General features: G+C 42.3%; 1 protein-coding gene across 3 annotated transcripts; it reads left to right on the forward strand.

Moving 5' to 3' along the window:
* The first annotated feature begins 125 nt into the window (after positions 1-125).
* sidt2 (SID1 transmembrane family, member 2) lies at positions 126-16909 on the forward strand. Of its 3 annotated transcripts, none has more exons than XM_054793351.1 (26): positions 126-947; positions 1025-1146; positions 2005-2169; positions 2483-2528; positions 4182-4283; positions 4714-4797; positions 4887-5052; positions 5175-5268; positions 5474-5529; positions 5840-5866; positions 6746-6784; positions 6857-6943; positions 8609-8724; positions 10729-10802; positions 10933-10999; positions 11066-11139; positions 11237-11360; positions 13188-13305; positions 14398-14534; positions 14620-14728; positions 15141-15217; positions 15288-15334; positions 15401-15506; positions 15590-15700; positions 16128-16237; positions 16318-16909. In XM_054793351.1, exons 1-26 carry the CDS (start codon positions 696-698, stop codon positions 16319-16321), a joined length of 2514 nt encoding a protein of 837 aa, XP_054649326.1. In that variant the 5' UTR covers positions 126-695; the 3' UTR covers positions 16322-16909. The 3 variants fall into 3 exon arrangements, with proteins under 3 accessions (XP_054649326.1, XP_054649324.1, XP_054649325.1); XM_054793349.1 differs by having other exon boundaries at positions 16128-16241; positions 16322-16908; XM_054793350.1 differs by lacking the exon at positions 5840-5866 and having other exon boundaries at positions 16128-16241; positions 16322-16908.
* Positions 16910-18341: the final 1432 nt, after the last annotated feature.

Raw genomic sequence — 18341 nt, forward strand, 5'->3', positions numbered from 1 at the left:
AAACAAAAGAGAACTGAAAAATAGGAATAATGTCACACAAGTATCGATTTCATACTAGTATCGTGACTACCGACATTTGGATCGATCAGGAAACCGGTAAGAACAGGAAAGACCGTGTCCTGCAGAGGGTGCTGTTGATACATGTATTTTTCTCATATGCAAAGCAGAGAATTGCTTCAAGCTCACCCACTATTTCAACAATCACACAAACCAACGGCGACGCCACAAGCCAGTCCATATTGTGACACCTGGATGCATCACACCGACTTGAAAGCTCCGAGCTGCGCTGCTTTTTCTCGGTCAGTGTCGTCGGACTCAAACTTCCACATCAAAACATGAAGCTGTTGACTAGCTCATGTTAGTAGCCAGCTAGCAGCTAGCACAACAACAGCAATGGACTCCTCCAGATTGGCTTTGTTTCACAGAAAAAGGAAGGCGGTTTTCCTTCTGTTGTCTTGGAACTTGTGACTTTGAGGTGGACAACCTGGAGCGTGTGTCTCGATTGTGTTCGGGACGAGGAACAATTGTAAAGCTACAGTAGGTGCTCATATGCTAGCAGTTGTTATTTTGGGTCATGACTGGACCTGACACAGTTTGACTTGCCGACCTGTTTACTGATACTTCGGAGTCATTTCAATGGAGGTTTGACAGTTTTGATAACTGAAGGGACCTCAAGGAGGGCGTCGTGAGACAAAATGCTGTTCAGAAGTCACTGGAAATCTCGCTATAAAACAATTTCTGGAACTGCTGACTGCTGGTGGCTGCCATTCCTGGTCCTGCTGTGGTTGTCATGCGTGACCCAGTTGACTTGTGGCGGCGGGGCCCTTGAAGAGAGCAAACATCTCATCATCCAGAGAGATGGCGAGTTTGACGTGACCTACAACGACACGGTTACCAGCGAAAACCAGACCATCTATGCTTTCAATCACACTGTCTCCTGGAACAAGGTAGGCCAATGTAAGCCAGATGTGTGTCACAAGTACAGTGTGTGTCATACCATTGCTGTTGTGTGTTTGGTCTTCAGACGGAGGGAGTCCGTGTATCTGTGGATGTGTTGTCACAGAACCTGAAGAGTCCTATTCTGTTTGTGGTGCGACAGAAGCAAGCAGTGCTCTCGTTTCAAGTCCCTCTCATCCTTAGAGGCCTGTGAGTGATGGTGCTCTTTGAGGCACAGTGGTTGGGAATCACTGCTTTACAGAATACATGTACCTGCAACACCTCTTGAGTGTACCAGTTTTTAGCATAATTACTGAAAGACCATCTTTGTAGCACAAGATCTGGAATATAATGCTTTCTGGGTCATGTGTCCTCGGTGAAAATCAAAGTAGTGATCAGATTCATCATTTTCTCTATGAACACTTCATAGCGTGCCTTATAAAGGGTCAATGAAACGTGAAACTGTTGTGGTGCACAATGTTATTAATACAGTATTCTATTCCTTGTGTGACATGGGCTGTGCATCAGTGGTTATGGGATAGATTGCTTTTGTACCCTGCCAAATCAGACGGGCTTTCATAATAGGTTAGAAGTCCAGTCTTCTGGCCAACTGTCCCATCAGTGACGTGATCATCGTCTCCCACACCCTTGTGAGTTGTGCACCACCACAATGGACTTTTGACTTTCACACGCTGAGATCGTAGATTACTGCCAAATGATGTGTCGTTAAAATAGTGACGCTACTGATTCGTGTGGTATCTCTCATTTTGTATGACACACTTTTCCAGTTTTTACCGTTCCTCGCATACATTCATTGATTGGTGGCGGCCTGCCACAAATAGAAAAAAATAATAATACACTTTCCGGGGTTGCTCAAACCCATATGTTAATTTAGTTGTGAAGTTTGCCTCTGCCTTTCTCCTGGAAAATCACCTGCGACACCCAGCAGTATATTTGGTTTTAATGCACAATACAAATACATATACATTGTGATTACAGTTGAGTGCAAACCTGCAACATTTAGTGTTGTAGTTGTGATATCCCTTAATCTCTTTGGACTCTCTCCAGGTACCAGAGGAAATATCCGTACAATCATTTAGGCCGGACGTTGTGCCAGCCTCCAACAAAGGCTGCATCAGAGACGCAGTACTTCTTTGTGGATGTGTCTACACTTTCCAACCAGGGTACAAATTACCAACTTAGGGTCAGCCGGGTTGAAAGCTTCACTTTACAGTGAGTGACACCTAATATGAAATGACAAATTATTAAAATGATTATTGTGCAGACAGAAATGTCAATTTGGTGTTATTCAATTGACCTTGTATTGAATATATCTTTTTTGTTGAATTCCTTGCCAATTTAAACTTGACTCGCTGTCTTTCTATATGATGTTACAATAGTCACGTCGATGACGCAGCTGTAGCCATTCCAGATCAGGGTTTTCCATTCCAAATCGTACCATCGACCAAACTGTACTGCTTGATTGAAACTGAATTCCCGTTAATTGATTTGTCTGCCTGACTTGTTGTTTTTACATTGATTACAGGACAGAAAAGACATTCAGTTTCACTGCGTCCCCATCCCAACCCCAGGTACACATGACACTCGCACTCGAGGGGGGTTGACATTAGAGGAAAAGGGAACTGGGAAAGAAAGTGCAGATGCAGCAATAGGATGTGGGAACATTTGATTTTACACAATAGCAGGAAGTCTCGTGTGTAAACGTGGGACTCGCACGTAAATGTTTCAGTTGGCGTTTTGTTGCAGTGTTCACAAATACATCTTGATGATTCAACACAATTCACATGTAATGCACCTCAATATTGGATTTTTTTTGTTGCTGGTATTGAGTTTGTTGTATTTCATGATCACATTACCTAGATCAGTGGTTCCCAGTTAATTTCTGTCATGTTATCCCCCTCCCGATTAGAAATAGTATAGAGAACCTGTTATAGTGATGGTTAGATGAAATCTCGTGAAGCGTTGCGGCACATTACCCAAACTGCATGATACTGTGTCGCTGTGTTGCTCAATACTGACACCTGCTGGTTGTTACAGGGTGCGCATCGCTGCCGTGACACATCAATTCTGTCGACAGTCTGTAATGGTGTAGTGGTACATGCTGCTCTCTTGCACGGCGGAGGGTGCATGTCGATCCCAACCATACAGATTGTCTTTATTAAAAAAAAAAAAGAAAAAAGTAATGGGAGATGGGGAGGACAATATAGTCAAGAGACTCAAATTCAGTGACTTTACACAATAATATTGAAATTATTGTATTATTTTATAAGTTAATCCAAGTTCAAAATAGCTTTGATATCTTTCAACAATCTAGTCAATAAATAAAGACAATGCGTGTCATAATGTGGAAATCGAAATGAAAGTGTGATGTCGCCTGTCGTCTTTAAGGCAGGAAAGTTTTTATTCAAGAAAAAAATTGTTTTCAGTGTCTTAGCATTCAATTCAAGTAAAACCAGAAGCAAATCAATACTGTAAATTGAATTCAGGTGTTAAGTCAATATCAACTACTTCTGAGGAAGTAGTAAAACTTTTATATACTATATCTATGTGTACATACTGTATAAATGTGCTTTTCTTTAATAAGACAATTCTGTAAAACAAATACGACGTTTAACCTACAGAAAATAAAACAAATATTTTCAACTCAGAGTCACTGAAATGCAGATGAATTCTGTCAACTCAAGAGGAGATGAACTGTTTCAGAGGAACGGGATGAAATAAGGAATTAAAGGAAATAAAAGCAAATAGCTTATTTCCCTATTTAACATCACTAAATGGTCCCACACGGCGAAAATCTTTTACTTTTAAGTTTCCATGTCACACTGGAATCAGTGGAGGAATTTTGCTTCAAAAGATTTGTTCTTATTGCTGAGACACCCTGATGACAGAAGTCACACTCGCTTCCTGAGAAACACAGTTTGGTGCCTCACAGACAGGCGAAACAGCAACCGTATCGGTCACGTGACTTTTTTTTCCCCATAAAGCGATAAGCGCACCGACACGGGGTTTCGCTCTTTGAGCTCGACACATGCACCAACGCATTGATGTTCCTGGACGCATCACGAGCGGGTAATATTTACCTGTTACAAACCACTGTAAGAGTGGCTGGCACCAGCATTGACCCGCCTGCCAACCCACACTATTTGAGAAGCAATGACCTAGAGACACTGAGGTCGATCGCGTGGACCTAAGTCCCTTTCCTGAATGCTTACCTCCTCTTTCAGTACTTCAAGTATGTATTTCCTGAAGGGGTGGACACCGTGATTGTGAAGGTCAGCTCAGACATGAACTTTCCCTGCTCTGTCATGTCCATCCAGGACATCCAGGTACAGTTATGCTGTCTCTTGTTCTGTTCTTAGGTAGCCTTCTATGATGTGGTTTAGACATGCACATGAGGGCGACCATAAAGTTTATTGAATAATTTGTCTGGGGGAACCTCATCTGAGAACTTCCCTACACCCTGAATGTTATATGCAATATGTTTTTGTTGTTCTGGTTCTTGTTGTAAGCATAAAACAACAACAAAAAAACACGATCACACACAGCACCTCATACTTTGGTTGAACTTTTAAAAGTGAAAGACATGCTTGAAAGAGAACAAACCAGTAGACGTTTCTGTCAGTATTGTATGAGATACAGAATGTTTTTATTACCAGTAATAAAACAATCAAACTGCAATGTCTGTGATTCACACTTTCTTAACCCCCCCAGTTGTACTCTGATAAACCTTTTGGTGCATGTCTATTCTGTTTTCAGTGCCCCGTCTATGACCTAGATAATAATGTGGCCTTCATTGGGATGTATCAGACTATGACCAAAAAAGGTGCCATCACAGTACAGGTAGTTGTTTCCCGAATGTAAAACGTATTCAAAACCTTTTCAACAGAGCTTAGGGCTTACATGGGAATGTATTATTTTTTTCTTATCAGAGAAAAGATTTCCCCAGCAACAGTTTCTACGTGGTGGTCGTGGTAAAAACAGAGGATGAGGCCTGTGGGGGTCCGCTGCGCTTTTACCCGCTGCGCCCAGATGAGCTGATTGATGCTGGCAACCGTAGCAAAATCCTTGATGTTGTGGTCTCCCCTGCTATTAAGTGTAAGCAACTTTGATGCAAATGCGACATTATATGGATGTCTTGACTATGCTTTGTGTCCACAGATATGTTGTTTCCCTAATTGTAGAATTAAATGGGATGTGCTGTATTACTCTCTCCGCAGCGGAGGTGTATGTGATGGGCATGTTGTTCTGTCTGGGTATTTTCCTCTCCTTCTACCTGCTCACTCTGCTGGTGGCCTGTCTGCATAATAAACGGTAAGGTTATGACATCATCTCTGGAATAAAAAGAACTTAATTACAGCCAGCCTTTTAAAGGTAAAGGACTATGTTGCTTTTGTCTGGCTTGTCTCGCCGTTTAGCTCCATCGCTAAGGGTTACAGAGGGACACGACTTCACAGTAACAACACTAGACTGAATACTAATGGACCTTATTTGCATATCTTGTCCTTTGTTCATGCAGAGCCAAGACGAGAGAGCTCTTTCAGAATATTGCTGACACGTCACCTGCTGAGACAGGTAAACCAAGGACCAGCCGACAGAGGCTCATTAGTTACATAGTATCGGTGCTTTAAATTAGGCAAACAAATCGCTGTCTCTGCTCATACAAAATAGGTGGAATGACTACCCTTTGTCATGTCTGATCTAAGTAGCCAAAGACAAAGGTCACATCAGGATATTGCTTCTGTCAGCACGTCACTGCTAGTTTGTGATTATTGCTTTGTAGTCTGAAACACTTTTTTACGTAATACTATCTGCGTTTCTATATTTTTTTGGAATAACGATATGATCTCTCTTATTCTCTCTCCTACCTGCTCACATGGTTTAGCCTCTCTGCTTGGAAAAAATGGCGATGGTATAACAACACAGTTACTCCTGTCTTTTGCTTGTTCGTAGATGCTGTGCATACAATAGCAGTGAATGTCTTGCTCATATGATTTGAGGACTACTAAGCATGTTCATGCCTACAGCTATGAGGAAACAAAATACACATCTGCATGTTATTTGATCTGTTTCACTACCTAGTTAGCAATATTAACAGCAATGATAGACAGACATGTTTATAATAAGCACACACTAAAAATCTGATGCGTACCGCATTTTGTAGACTCTACAGTGTCGCTCCGTAGTATAAGTTTCATCAGTCAAGTAAAAGTTAAGTACTGGACTATAAGTCGCATTTATTTCACAAAATTGAAGACGAAGAACAGGTGTTTAATCTGTTGTTCAATTACACAGTAGCACACAGAAGAACAGGCAGAATAGGTGTCTGGTATGTTAACGTGACACATTAACAGTTATTCAGTTACACATTGGCATGAAGAACATACCTGGGAGGCTGAATAGACTAAATTAACGTAACAACCGAGGTACCATTAAGCAAATTCACCAAGCTCCCTATCTCAGTCACTTATTGGCAGAAGCAGCCTAGAGCAGCATACCTGACTATAAGTTGTAGGACCAGCCAAACTATGGAAGAAAAGAAAAAAGTGTGACTTATAGTCTGGAGAATACGGTAATTAATTGTAATGTAATCTCTCTTTCGTGTAATTGCCTGATAAAGATTACATTTTGATTGAGGAATTAACACATTTTTTTGAACGTCACCATGTAACATCCACTTCTAATTGAATGTGTGCATGTTCTGCTGGAGTGGTGCTTTAGTCAGCCTGCTGTATGTGCTTAGATATGTTTTGGTAATTTCACCATTTGCATTGTGTGTCCACATCTGCAGGCAAAACTCCAGCTTCCCCGAATGAATATGGCTCTCTTGGTGAGTTTTACTTCATATTGTTTTTTTTTTCTGGTTGAGCTGCTTGAATTGAGTCACTATCTTTCTCTCCAGCTGACAGCACAGCGAGTTCAGAAGCGGTCACTGAGCGCGCGCCCTCGGTTGACAGCGCCACGTCCGCCGACAACTACGGATACATGGGTATTTTTTAAAATTTTTGCCTAACCTCCATCTCTATCTGCTGAAGCATTTCCCACATTGTTCCACCGTCCGGACCATAACGACTCCTTGATGTTCTGGTCCCTCACTGCATTCCTGTGTGTCTTTGTTCATCAGGAAGGGAGCCTTTCAAACGTCGACCAATCCTCAATCAGATGCATCACGTAGCCATCCGCTTTGGTGACGCATTGCCACATAATTGGCCCAATCAGTTATGAGCTTTACACCAAATCCAATCAGCACAGTGACAATCAAACCTGAATGTCATTTACATGACGCGGTTTCGAAAGTGGGGGTGGTGTTCCAATTGATCCGGGAAATCACTTGTTCTGATGACATGGGAAAGCGAGATTCAAAGTGGCAGCAATCAGCTTTTATTTCGAGAGCAGGGGTGTCCAAACTTTTTCCAGAGGGCCGCATACTGAAATTAAAGGACACAAGGGCCACTGTGACATTTAACATTTTGTAAACCAACCCATGTAGACATGCAAAGAAATTATATATATTTAAAGCAAAAAAAAGTATGCATCTCAGCTTTGTGATATAGGTGAAAAAGCTTATTATTTATTAGCATGAACTTTTCTCCTTAAATTACACTTTCTTGCTTGTTTTTCCCATTTTCTTCAGATTTTTCAACATTTACGTTTTGTTTTTCTTGTTTGTAATGTAATGACTTTATTCTCATATTATAACCTTTTTCCAGCTTAATGTTCCAAAATTTGCTACTTCATTCTTTGTTTTGTTTGGTCTCTCATAATACTACGACTTTAGAAAATAACATCTTTTTTCTTGAATAGTTCAACTTGTGCTCTAAAAATTATAGTAAAGGTATTGTAAAGTCCTAAATTTTCTACTTCATCCTTTTGTTTTGGCTCTCACAATACTACAACTTCAAAAAATTAACATCTTTTTTCTTGAATATTTCTTTATATAACTTTAGTATAACTTTATACTTCTAAAAATTATAGTAAATTATGTTAAAAGTTTTATTACAATTTTACTACAATAAAATAATTAGATTTTATTTATCAGCTTTTCTTTTATTTATTAGAATTTATTCTAATAAGATGACAACTTCTGTCTGGTAATATTATGACTTTATTCTCCTAATATCATGACTTTTCTCCAACCTACTTTTCAAAAATGTGATACTTCATGCTTTGTTTTTTTTGTCATAATGCTACAACTTGAGAAAATAACATAAATAGTCCAACTTTATGCTTCTAAAGACGACATGTCTTCCCTAGTAATAGTATGACTTTATTCTCCTAATATTGAAGCTTTATTCTCGTAAAATTACGGCAGTTTTTTCCATTTTTGCTGTTTTTTTCTTGTTATATATTTTTCAAATGTGCTGTGGGCCACAAAAAAAAAACAGCTGCAGTCTCCAAATGCACTTTGGACACCCCACCCCTGTTGTAGAGGATAGTTTCAGAATGTGTTGCATTTTAAAATGATTCCACCGCCAAGGTAATTTCAATTGGGAAACAAATAATGGTTTTGTGGGTTTACTGAATACCACTGTAAGTTTATAAACTCTACATGTAAATTAAAAGGGGATTTGAATAATTCTGAGTATTTGTAATCCCAGGTGTAACGGGAGATCAACCTCGGTGGTAAACTAAAAGCCTTTTTCTTCTCCATCAGAGCGGTCTTTGGAGAATGTTGGAAGAAGCAGACAAGAGTCTTTGAGCTCCATCGAGGAGGATGATTATGACACACTGGATGACATCAACTCAGACAAAAACATCGTCCGCACAAAGGTACACCTCGTCAATTTGGGTTGCGCAATTTGGAAAGGAAATTTTGCATGGTAATTAAGAGGATCTTTTCTTTATAATAGTAATCTTAATGAACTGACTCGTGTGCGCCAGGGTATGTCTTTTTATGACGAGGCTTATAGTCCGGTGTGGCTTATATGTCTACAAATCTGTTTTTCTCTCTAAATATAGTGGATGCGGCTTGGACACCGGTACGCCTCATACACTGGAAATTACGTTATCTTTCTGGTCATAAAATACAGTCAAAATGGGCATATTTCACACATAATTACAAATGGAGATTAATTAATTTGAAAACTGATTAATTTGAGAAAGGCTTTAATCATTTGACAGCCCTAATATAAATGAATAAATCAGCAAGCAAAGGAAAAGCAAAATTGATGTATTTTTGGCCTAAATTAAGCATTTTCAAGCTTAAAAATAACAAAATGAAGTAAAATATATACAAATATAAGACATTGAGAAAACACACTGAAAGACATGTTGTGATCTGTAGTATTCTGCACTGGTCACTAGGTGCCAGTAATGTTACATTATGTTACAATGACGAGACAAGTCACCCCATGATGAGACAATAGTCACCCCAGAAGTAAAAATACAAACAACAAAGAAGGTGTGGAAAAAGACGTTGCATTTGAGCGCAACACGTCATGCACAAGTTTCCCGTGGTGGCACAGAACGACCAACCTCATCGCGCATTTGAGCAACATAACAAAAAACGTCTTCCTCAAACATCCAGTGGTGTCCGAAATATTTGCAGAGTGTGAGAAACTCCCACAGGAAGAAAAAAGTCATTAGCTTTAACAGAAAGGAGCCAGCCCCCATCGGTGGTGAGTAATCTCGGATTTATGCGCTTCACTGAACACCTTGAGCCTCGCTACATAATTCCTAGCCGCCACTGCGTTGTTGATGAAACTACCGTATACCCCACATGCACTGAGAAGTAAATGGGTCCGTTTTTCTCATATCTACTGTTGCTGACGATTGTTCTCTGGGTAACATCACTTGATCAAGACTTTTTTAACATTTCACACCACTCCATGAGTAATAAAAGTACACTGTGTTACAACTTTTTATGCAAAAAGGATTTTAGTATCATAAACATAACATGAATTTTTCAACAAGACTGTGATGTCAGCAAGGAGGTGGCTGAGTCAAGTTTTGCATTGGAATCATTGGGAGAGAGCTGTTAGGCCCGTTACGGTCATTGAAGGTGTGAAGATGCCCTCGGCAAAGGATGTTGAGTTTCTGCCTGACAACTTTCTTCCATGGTACAATATGAAGAACCGTACCTTCTGTAGTAAAGTGACCTTCAGGCATGACAATGCACCATGCATACAGTAAACATGAAGCATTCAATGTGTACTGTATGCGTGTTCGAAATAAATTAAACCATAACCATCTCATGATGCAAAGAATGCCTACCTCTTTGTCATTGGCATAAAAGGAGAGAAACTCATGGTTTGGCCCCCTTTTTTCCACTGACCTCAACCCAACTGAGAACCTGTGGAGCGTCGTCAATAATCTATGAGGGTTGGAGGCAGATCACACTATTCTGACATCTTGCAAAGATTGAAGCAGAAACCCTCCAAGAACTCACAAGTTCAATGTAAGAGTTGTGAAGGTTACATCAAAGAAGGGACCTCATGTTGACACGTAACTTGATTTAATTGGAATCGATTTTGCTTTCAGTTAATATGACCTCCTTATGCTGCACATTCAACAAATTACCCTTTTCGGTTCTTAACCAGTGAAATGCTTTGAAACTCTGTTGTGCATAATAATGTGGAACAGTGCATTTTAAGTTTTTTATTTTTGAAAAATAAAATAAAACTGTTCTCATCGGGAGGTTTGTTCAGCGACATTCAGATTGTACTCTAAAGGTTGATGACTTGAAAATCCATCATCATGTTACAGGAAAATACTGAAAATGACTGTTGTTCTCATCGGACCACCACTAACAATTGTGTCCTCTGCCAATGACAGAAGTACCTTTGTGTGTCAGACCTGTCCCGCAAAGACAAGAGGGTCCTCAGCAAGAAATATCAAATCTACTTCTGGTGAGAGCTTACCACACATTCTCATTTCTCTTGGAGTATATCTGCGTTTTTCAGTTGGAGTTTTTAAAAGTGCCACATGCTTTTAATCAGCAGAGAAAAGTAAAACATCTCACCGCTGTGCTCCCTTTAGGAACATCGCCACCATTGCTGTTTTCTATGCCCTGCCTGTAATCCAGCTGGTCATAACCTACCAAACGGTACACTGCTAGGAAATAAACCGTCAGAAGTCAATACACATCTAATAACGCTACTGTCTTTATCAGGTTGTTAACGTTACCGGTAACCAGGATATCTGCTACTACAACTTCATGTGTGCTCATCCTCTGGGAGCGCTGAGGTTTGTGCCATTTTAAACGTATGCCAGCACATTGAAGGCCTTGATAAGAGATGGCATAGCTTGTTAAAGTCAACTCTGCTACTACGACGTCACGCAGCGCATTCAACAACATCCTAAGCAACCTGGGCTACGTGATGCTGGGACTCCTCTTCCTCCTCATCGTCCTCAAGAGAGATATCGTCCACAACAGAGCTCTGTCCTGCCAAGATATCAATGCACTGGTAAGTTGTGGATGCATCCGCTGTTAACATTGTTTGTTTCGAACACAGTATTAGAAATGAACTAGTTGTTGGAGATGCTAGTCTGCTTCCTGACTGCTGTTGGAGTTGCTTGAGTGTAAATTGAATTTACTTAACTTTTTCCTCATAAATAAAACAAACAATTTAACAATTCATGAGCCCTAGCAGTCCTGCCAACATCCATCCAGCTTCTGTGCCGCTTGTCCTCACTAGACCTGCCAACATGTACGCTTTTTTCTTGCTGTTGACCAGGATGTGTCACGAGACGAGGCAATACACAAGATTGGGTGCACGAGAGACGAGATTTTAACATTAAGTACAATGGAGAAAATGACTGAAAAAACTTTAATTTACTGTCCCACAAAATGATGCTAAACTATATTGTCTACATTTTTTGAGACCAAATAAACCAGTTATGATGATAATAGTAAATAGTATATCATAATATAATGGAATATTTGGTTTAAGATGTCATCTTTCGCTCTGTAAAGTTGCAGAATTGGCCTTTATGACGTGTTTTCTCACAGGCAATTGGTACTGTCTGTTGTTATCTTATTTCTGCAAAGAACCGCATTCCACAGATGACGACTGCGCCTCACGTAACACCCATGGACACCCGTTCGTGTTTTGCCAGCAAGGCTAGGTGCTGCCAGGCGAAGGAGGAGTGTCTGTTGGTTTGCATTGTGAAGCTTTCAGAGCTTTTGGACTGGCTTTGCACTGCTGCTGCACAATCAGAGGTGGAGGTCCTGCACGGCGGATACTCCTCCAAATGAATGCGTGACGCAAGAAACACTTCCTGTCTTTCACTTTTAATGCGCAAATCTTTTCTACATACGAGGTGTGTTATGAAGCTAGTTATGGCCACCATAGTACGCCCCCATGTCGGACACACGCCCCGGGCAGCCCCGGACGTCAGGAGAATCAGAGTATACGGCGGAGGGAGCCACCTGCTGTGGCCGCCACGGTGCACTGTCGTTGGACACCAACATCATTTATGTTGATGGTGATTAATGCAGACATCTACGTATTTGTATGTGATAACTTGAATCAAATAGAATTACTAAAGCCTCTGCTTGGATATCATCACACGATGCAGCTGTTATGAAAAAACAGGTATTCGCTGATGCAGGGAACACAGAGGTAGGTTGGATTGCAGGGTTTAAAGTGTGTGTAAATCACTTCATGTGCGCTTCCAATGACGCTTCGCACGCTGCCATTTCCATATTACGTTTGTTATCACTCATAGCAGCAATGCCGTGATTCACAGTGTTCATTGGCTTCCCGGTTCTCGTGAGATATCTTTTCTCCTTTGCTCGCCAGGTATGCTGTTTTCACTTCTGACTTCAGTCTGTGAAGCCTGAATGCTGCTCCTGCATTGAGGCGCCAGCGTACGCTACACTGGCTTGCTCCTCCCCTTGATATACACCTCACACCTTCTCCAACCATTTCGGATCATTTGCAATAAAAGTCACCTTTATAACGACATTGATTAGTTTCAGCTCCAATAACACGCCCCTTCTCTCTTTAATCGCCATTGTCCGCTCGTGACGAAGGACGCCAACAAGCTACAAAGTTAACGACGGTTGTGGTTGCTCAGTAAGTTGACGTCACGTCACAAGCTCAGCCCCTACCAGGAGCTACGAGCGCATACTGTATGTAGTATGAAAAACATTCACTGGCTTAGGATTTTACCCCCAAAACTCATTTTGGTGAAGCAACAGCATTGATCTACGGCGCGGTTAACAAACTTGACTTATTCCTAATCCTACTAGCATTCTTTGCGTAACTAATGTTTCATTCCTTGTGCAGGAATGTGGCATCCCAAAGCACTTTGGTCTCTTCTACGCCATGGGAACCGCCCTCATGATGGAGGGCTTACTCAGCGCCTGCTACCACGTCTGCCCTAACTACACCAACTTCCAGTTCGGTAAGAGGACACATTTCACATCTTCAAAACCACAACGTGGCAACTTTTTTTCTACTGGTTTCATTCCCTCGAGCCTCCAAGGGGTCAACGTGAAGAATGCTGAAAGTAAATTCCTCCGATTAGTCGGAGACGCAAAATTGTGCATTGCATTGTGTCAATGGTTCTTTGTCTGTGTGTCCCCAACAAAGTCAGCTGGGATCGGCTCCAGCTCACCCGTGAGCCTAATGAGGACTTCTGATTCTGTCGTGAATCAGATTTCACAACAGTTGGGGCAGCTCGGGTGCTGCTAGCTTAAACATTGAGACCAGGACTCAACACAATGCGGGTGCATGCGCTGTTTGTGAAGCAGCCATTGACAAAGGGGACTGTAGAGTTTCTTGGGGTCAGAGGCAAAACAAAATCAGTTTCACGGTAATCGATTCATCCAACAATTGCATATGCTATGCACATGCTAACATGAATGGAGGCACAGAAGCAACGGTTTCTAAGGCGAAAACAGCAGCCCCACTGTGGGAATATTTCAGCTTTAAACAGAATAAAGAAGGTGAGCGCATGAACACCGATGACCGACACGGACAGTTTTCTCAACTGGGGGAAAAAAAACTACCAGTGGAGGTGCCTCGGGCAGCAGAGCCTTCGTCCTGGCAGTCAACGCTCGTTGTTTGGTGTTTGGTGGGCAAAGTAAACACAGCTTAAAGAAAACAGTGCAAAATGGTGCACACTCAGTGTCGCTCGCTACATTGCAAAAGAAATGCAATCATTCAATACGTTATATGGCGTGCGTTGTAAACACAGTACAGGCAACTTGTGAGTCAAGCTAATGTGGCTCACACAGGCACGCTATACTTACACGCCTCATGACGACAATTCATGGCGATATCAATTATCGACCATTTTAGCACAATTATCGACCAGCAAAATGTGCTATCGTGACAGACCTCGTGTCACAGCATTGTTGTGATTCGAGGTTGGTCAGCCCTCGAGCGCTTGCGTGTTTGCAAGCAGCAATATGATATGTTCAAAAACATTGACTAGTTTCAGTTGTGCCATCTTATGTTTGCCAAGTGTGATTGGTGTGCCATGTCCTCTCAGACACGTCCTTCATGTATATGATCGCCGGCCTGTGTATGTTGAAGTTGTATCAGAAGAGACACCCGGACATCAACGCGAGCGCTTACACTGCCTACGCCTGCCTGGCGGCGGTCATCTTCTTCTCTGTGCTCGGAGTTGTACGTGCACGCACATCCACGCACATACCCACGATGCTTGCTGACACGCTCCACTACGTGACAAGCTGTGTGTTTTTCATTGCAGGTGTTTGGGAGAGGAAACACCGTGTTTTGGATCATTTTCTCCGTCATCCACATTTTGGCCACACTGCTCCTCAGCACACAGCTTTACTACATGGGGAGATGGAGGCTTGGTAAGCTGGCAGCCAACGTTCGGTGCAGGACAACAGCAAACGCAAACAGGCAGTGAAACGTTTCATCACCTTCCTGTTGGCGGGGTAAGGTGAAGTGAGCCAACAGTGCCACCAAGTGGCCAACAGATGCACAGGACTTACATGGCTTGGAAAAGGCCAGCAAAGGACTTTATAGATTTGCTTTCTTGAGGGGGACAAAAATCCTTTTTCTGAATGGCACACATTTGTTGTGTTCATGGAGTACAGGACACTTTCTGCTCTCAAAACATTCCTGATCGCACACCAGACCCCTTGTCTATGCCGATAGGATGCCATCCACTGCAAGATGTGTCGAAGAGTACAATTTGTATGCATGCTGATGAAACAAGCACGCCCTGCCCATGAAAACGCATGTAAATGATCTGTGTTTCAGACTCGGGCGTCCTGCGCAGGATGGTTTACATCGTCTACACGGATTGCATCAGGCAGTGCAGCGGGCCCATGTACATTGTAAGCCACGCCCGCATGCTAACTGGCATTATCTTGATTGGTCTCGTCATTCATCTTGTTTGTTGCTTAGGATCGCATGGTTTTGCTGGTCGTGGGGAACATTGTCAACTGGTCGCTGTGAGTATACGTGTCGTGCGGAGTGCAGTCATGGCAGAACGCATGTGATGCTGATGTTCTCTGCAGTGCTGCCTACGGCCTCATCGAGAGGCCCAATGACTTCGCCTCCTACCTGCTGGCTATTGCCATCTGTAATCTTCTACTCTACTTTGCCTTCTACATCATCATGAAGGTGCTTTAGAAGTCACATGATGAACAAGCACTTTTTTTCTTTGTTTTTTTTTTTTTAAATGTCGTTGCATTTGTGTTTTAAAGCTGAGGAGTGGCGAGAGAATCCAGTGTCTGGCGCTGGTGTGTATTCTCTTCACAGCAGTGGTGTGGGGCTTTGCACTCTATTTCTTCTTCCAGGGTCTCAGCACCTGGCAGGTCAGTCACACAAGCGCACACACGTATCCTCACTCGTGTGTTGCCAGCTTCCCGAATTTTTTTTGGAGTCTGCTACTGTCGAACATAAACGAGAGAAGCACTTGGAGAGCACAGCCCTCCGCCAAGCACCGCAGTTCCCCCCATATTGGGATTCACACCAAAATAATCATCCTACATTTTTTTTCCAAGCGCTCTGACCATTTTTTGTGGAGTTATATGCACAAATGCTGAAAATGGTCCTCTAAAAAATTCCTGAAAATGTCATCCAAATCCATTCAGAACCTTTTCAAGTTATTTTGAACACAAACGCTGGCAAAAACGTAACCTCTGCGCTGGGCGGAGGTGATTCCAGCATCCAGATGGTGATCCGTATCACCCCCAACATGTAATCAGTTCTTCCATATCCCGTTTGTTTCTCCTGAAACAGAAAACGCCGGCAGAGTCTCGTGAGCACAACAGAGACTGCATCCTGCTTTCATTTTTTGACGACCACGACATTTGGCACTTCCTCTCGTCCATCGCCATGTTCGGATCCTTCTTGGCAAGTCCCATCATTATTGCGTCGGCCTTGTGGTGCAGACATAGAGCAGATTGCATGTAACCTCTCCCATTCACACGTAGGTTCTGCTGACCATGGACGATGACCTCGACACCGTACAGCGAGACAAGATCTACGTGTTCTAAAGTTCATCAGATCTGACAAGCGCTTTCCACTTCTTGCCTTATTGTCCTTCTCAGTCCGTCCATATCAGAAAAACGGAGCTAGTGTCCTTCCGGGCTGTCCGTGTGCACGACCCTATCACACATGTTCAGGGCAGGGCGGTGGGCCCTCCCCCCAATCAAGACCGATGTTAACCATTCATTATGCTGCCATTAATGATCTTGCTGTTTTACTTGAGTCTCTACAATGAAGATAACATAGCTGAAAATTATTGTTGAAACTGTATTGAAATGGTTCTTTGACTGAAAATGAATGTTTATATGCTGTATGGGTGTGTCACATGTCTTTTTACAAACAGAAATGTCCATTCGGTGTTGTGATAAGTCACAAACAAACCAGCCAATGCAGTTTTCTGGACAATATTGCAATGATTGTATTGTAGGTCTGATGCTCAAAAGTATTTTTTTTGCACTAACAAAAGTTATTGTCAGACATCAGCAGTTACTGAATAAAGGTTCCTTGCCTGATACACAAGATGTTGTGATGCCATCAGTATGCTGCACTCTGAAGTTGCACAAACTTAACACCAAGTAGGATGCCCAAAAGCCTGTTTATACCTGAGAGGATGCTGTGTAGGCAGCTTTTTAAATTAATGGCAGAGTAAGCCTCTGTTGAAGGCTCCGCCTGACTTTAATATCGGGGATGGCTTGCACAACAGTTCAAATTTTACTTTATACATTTTTCCCAAAAATATTGCTTATGTTCCAAAACTAAAAATCCCATTTGATTTTAATGTTCCTCCTTAGGGATTTAGTCTCTGGTTACATCTATAAGGCATCCTTGAGTAAACATTATTTATCTCATTGCTGGGCCAACTTCCTGTTTTTCAGTAATACCCCCCAAAAAACATACCAAGTAAACTTAATATCATCTGGATCCAAAGGAACTAAATGTATCAAGCACAACAAATTACTCTGAGCTGATGGGATTTGACAAACAGTACGTTAGTCTTTCGTGTTACATCTTCAATGCCAGTAAATCCATCTGATGGTACATGAAGCCGCTCATCAGCCCCTCGGTGCGGTAAAGTCTTCCTGTAGCAGAGAAACGGCCCCAAAGCAGAATGTTTCCACCTCCATGTTTTGACAGCAGGGACGGTGGTGTTGGGGTCACATTCACCATTTCTCTGCCTCCAAACACAACCAGTCAAGCAGATGCTAAGGAGCTCAGTTTAGGTCTCAGTTGACCACATCACATGCTCCCACGCCTTGGCTGAATCATTCAGGTATTCATTAGCAAATGTACAATCTTTCTTGAAAAAGATCTCCACCCATACCGGCTAAGTGTGTTACTAATGGTTGTCTGTGCTCCCAACTCTCTTGAGAACTTATGCCGTGTAATTCTGGCGTGGTCTCTCACCTTTCTTCAAGAATCGTGCTTACTCATAAGAGGTGAAATCTTGCATGGAGCTCCAGAGCGAGAACTGAATTTCTGGCAATTTCGAATTATCGAATGGTGGTCTCTTTTCTCCCCAAGGACGGGACAATTCTGTGTGCTTCTGAGTAGTCACGATAATCGATAAATCAGTAAGAAAACCCAAAAGTCGATAATTGCCGCCCTCGATAAATTGACATGTGCATGTGGCCGTGTTTGTTTTCCTTGTCTCTGTGCCACACTGGCTGGACGACACAAGGATTCACTCTGCATGTGTCTGTGGAATGAACGGAGAGAGTGAACCCCTCCCAAAGCCGTTCAGCCTCTTTGTCCCAGTACGTGGAGGCGGGCTACTAGTGAGTGGATAGTGAGTGCTAGCAGCAAGTTAGCAAGCAAATGCTAAGATGAATGAAGGCACAAAAGCGATGGTTTCTAAGCCAAATGCCACAGCACCAGCGTGGAGGTGCAGCAGAGCCTTCATCCCGACAGTCAATGCTTACTGAGGCGTTTGTAAATATAAACAAAACAGCGCAAAATGGTGCACAC

This window comes from Dunckerocampus dactyliophorus, chromosome 12 (assembly GCF_027744805.1).
Source record: "Dunckerocampus dactyliophorus isolate RoL2022-P2 chromosome 12, RoL_Ddac_1.1, whole genome shotgun sequence".
In the NCBI taxonomy this organism is placed as follows: Eukaryota; Metazoa; Chordata; class Actinopteri; order Syngnathiformes; family Syngnathidae; genus Dunckerocampus; species Dunckerocampus dactyliophorus.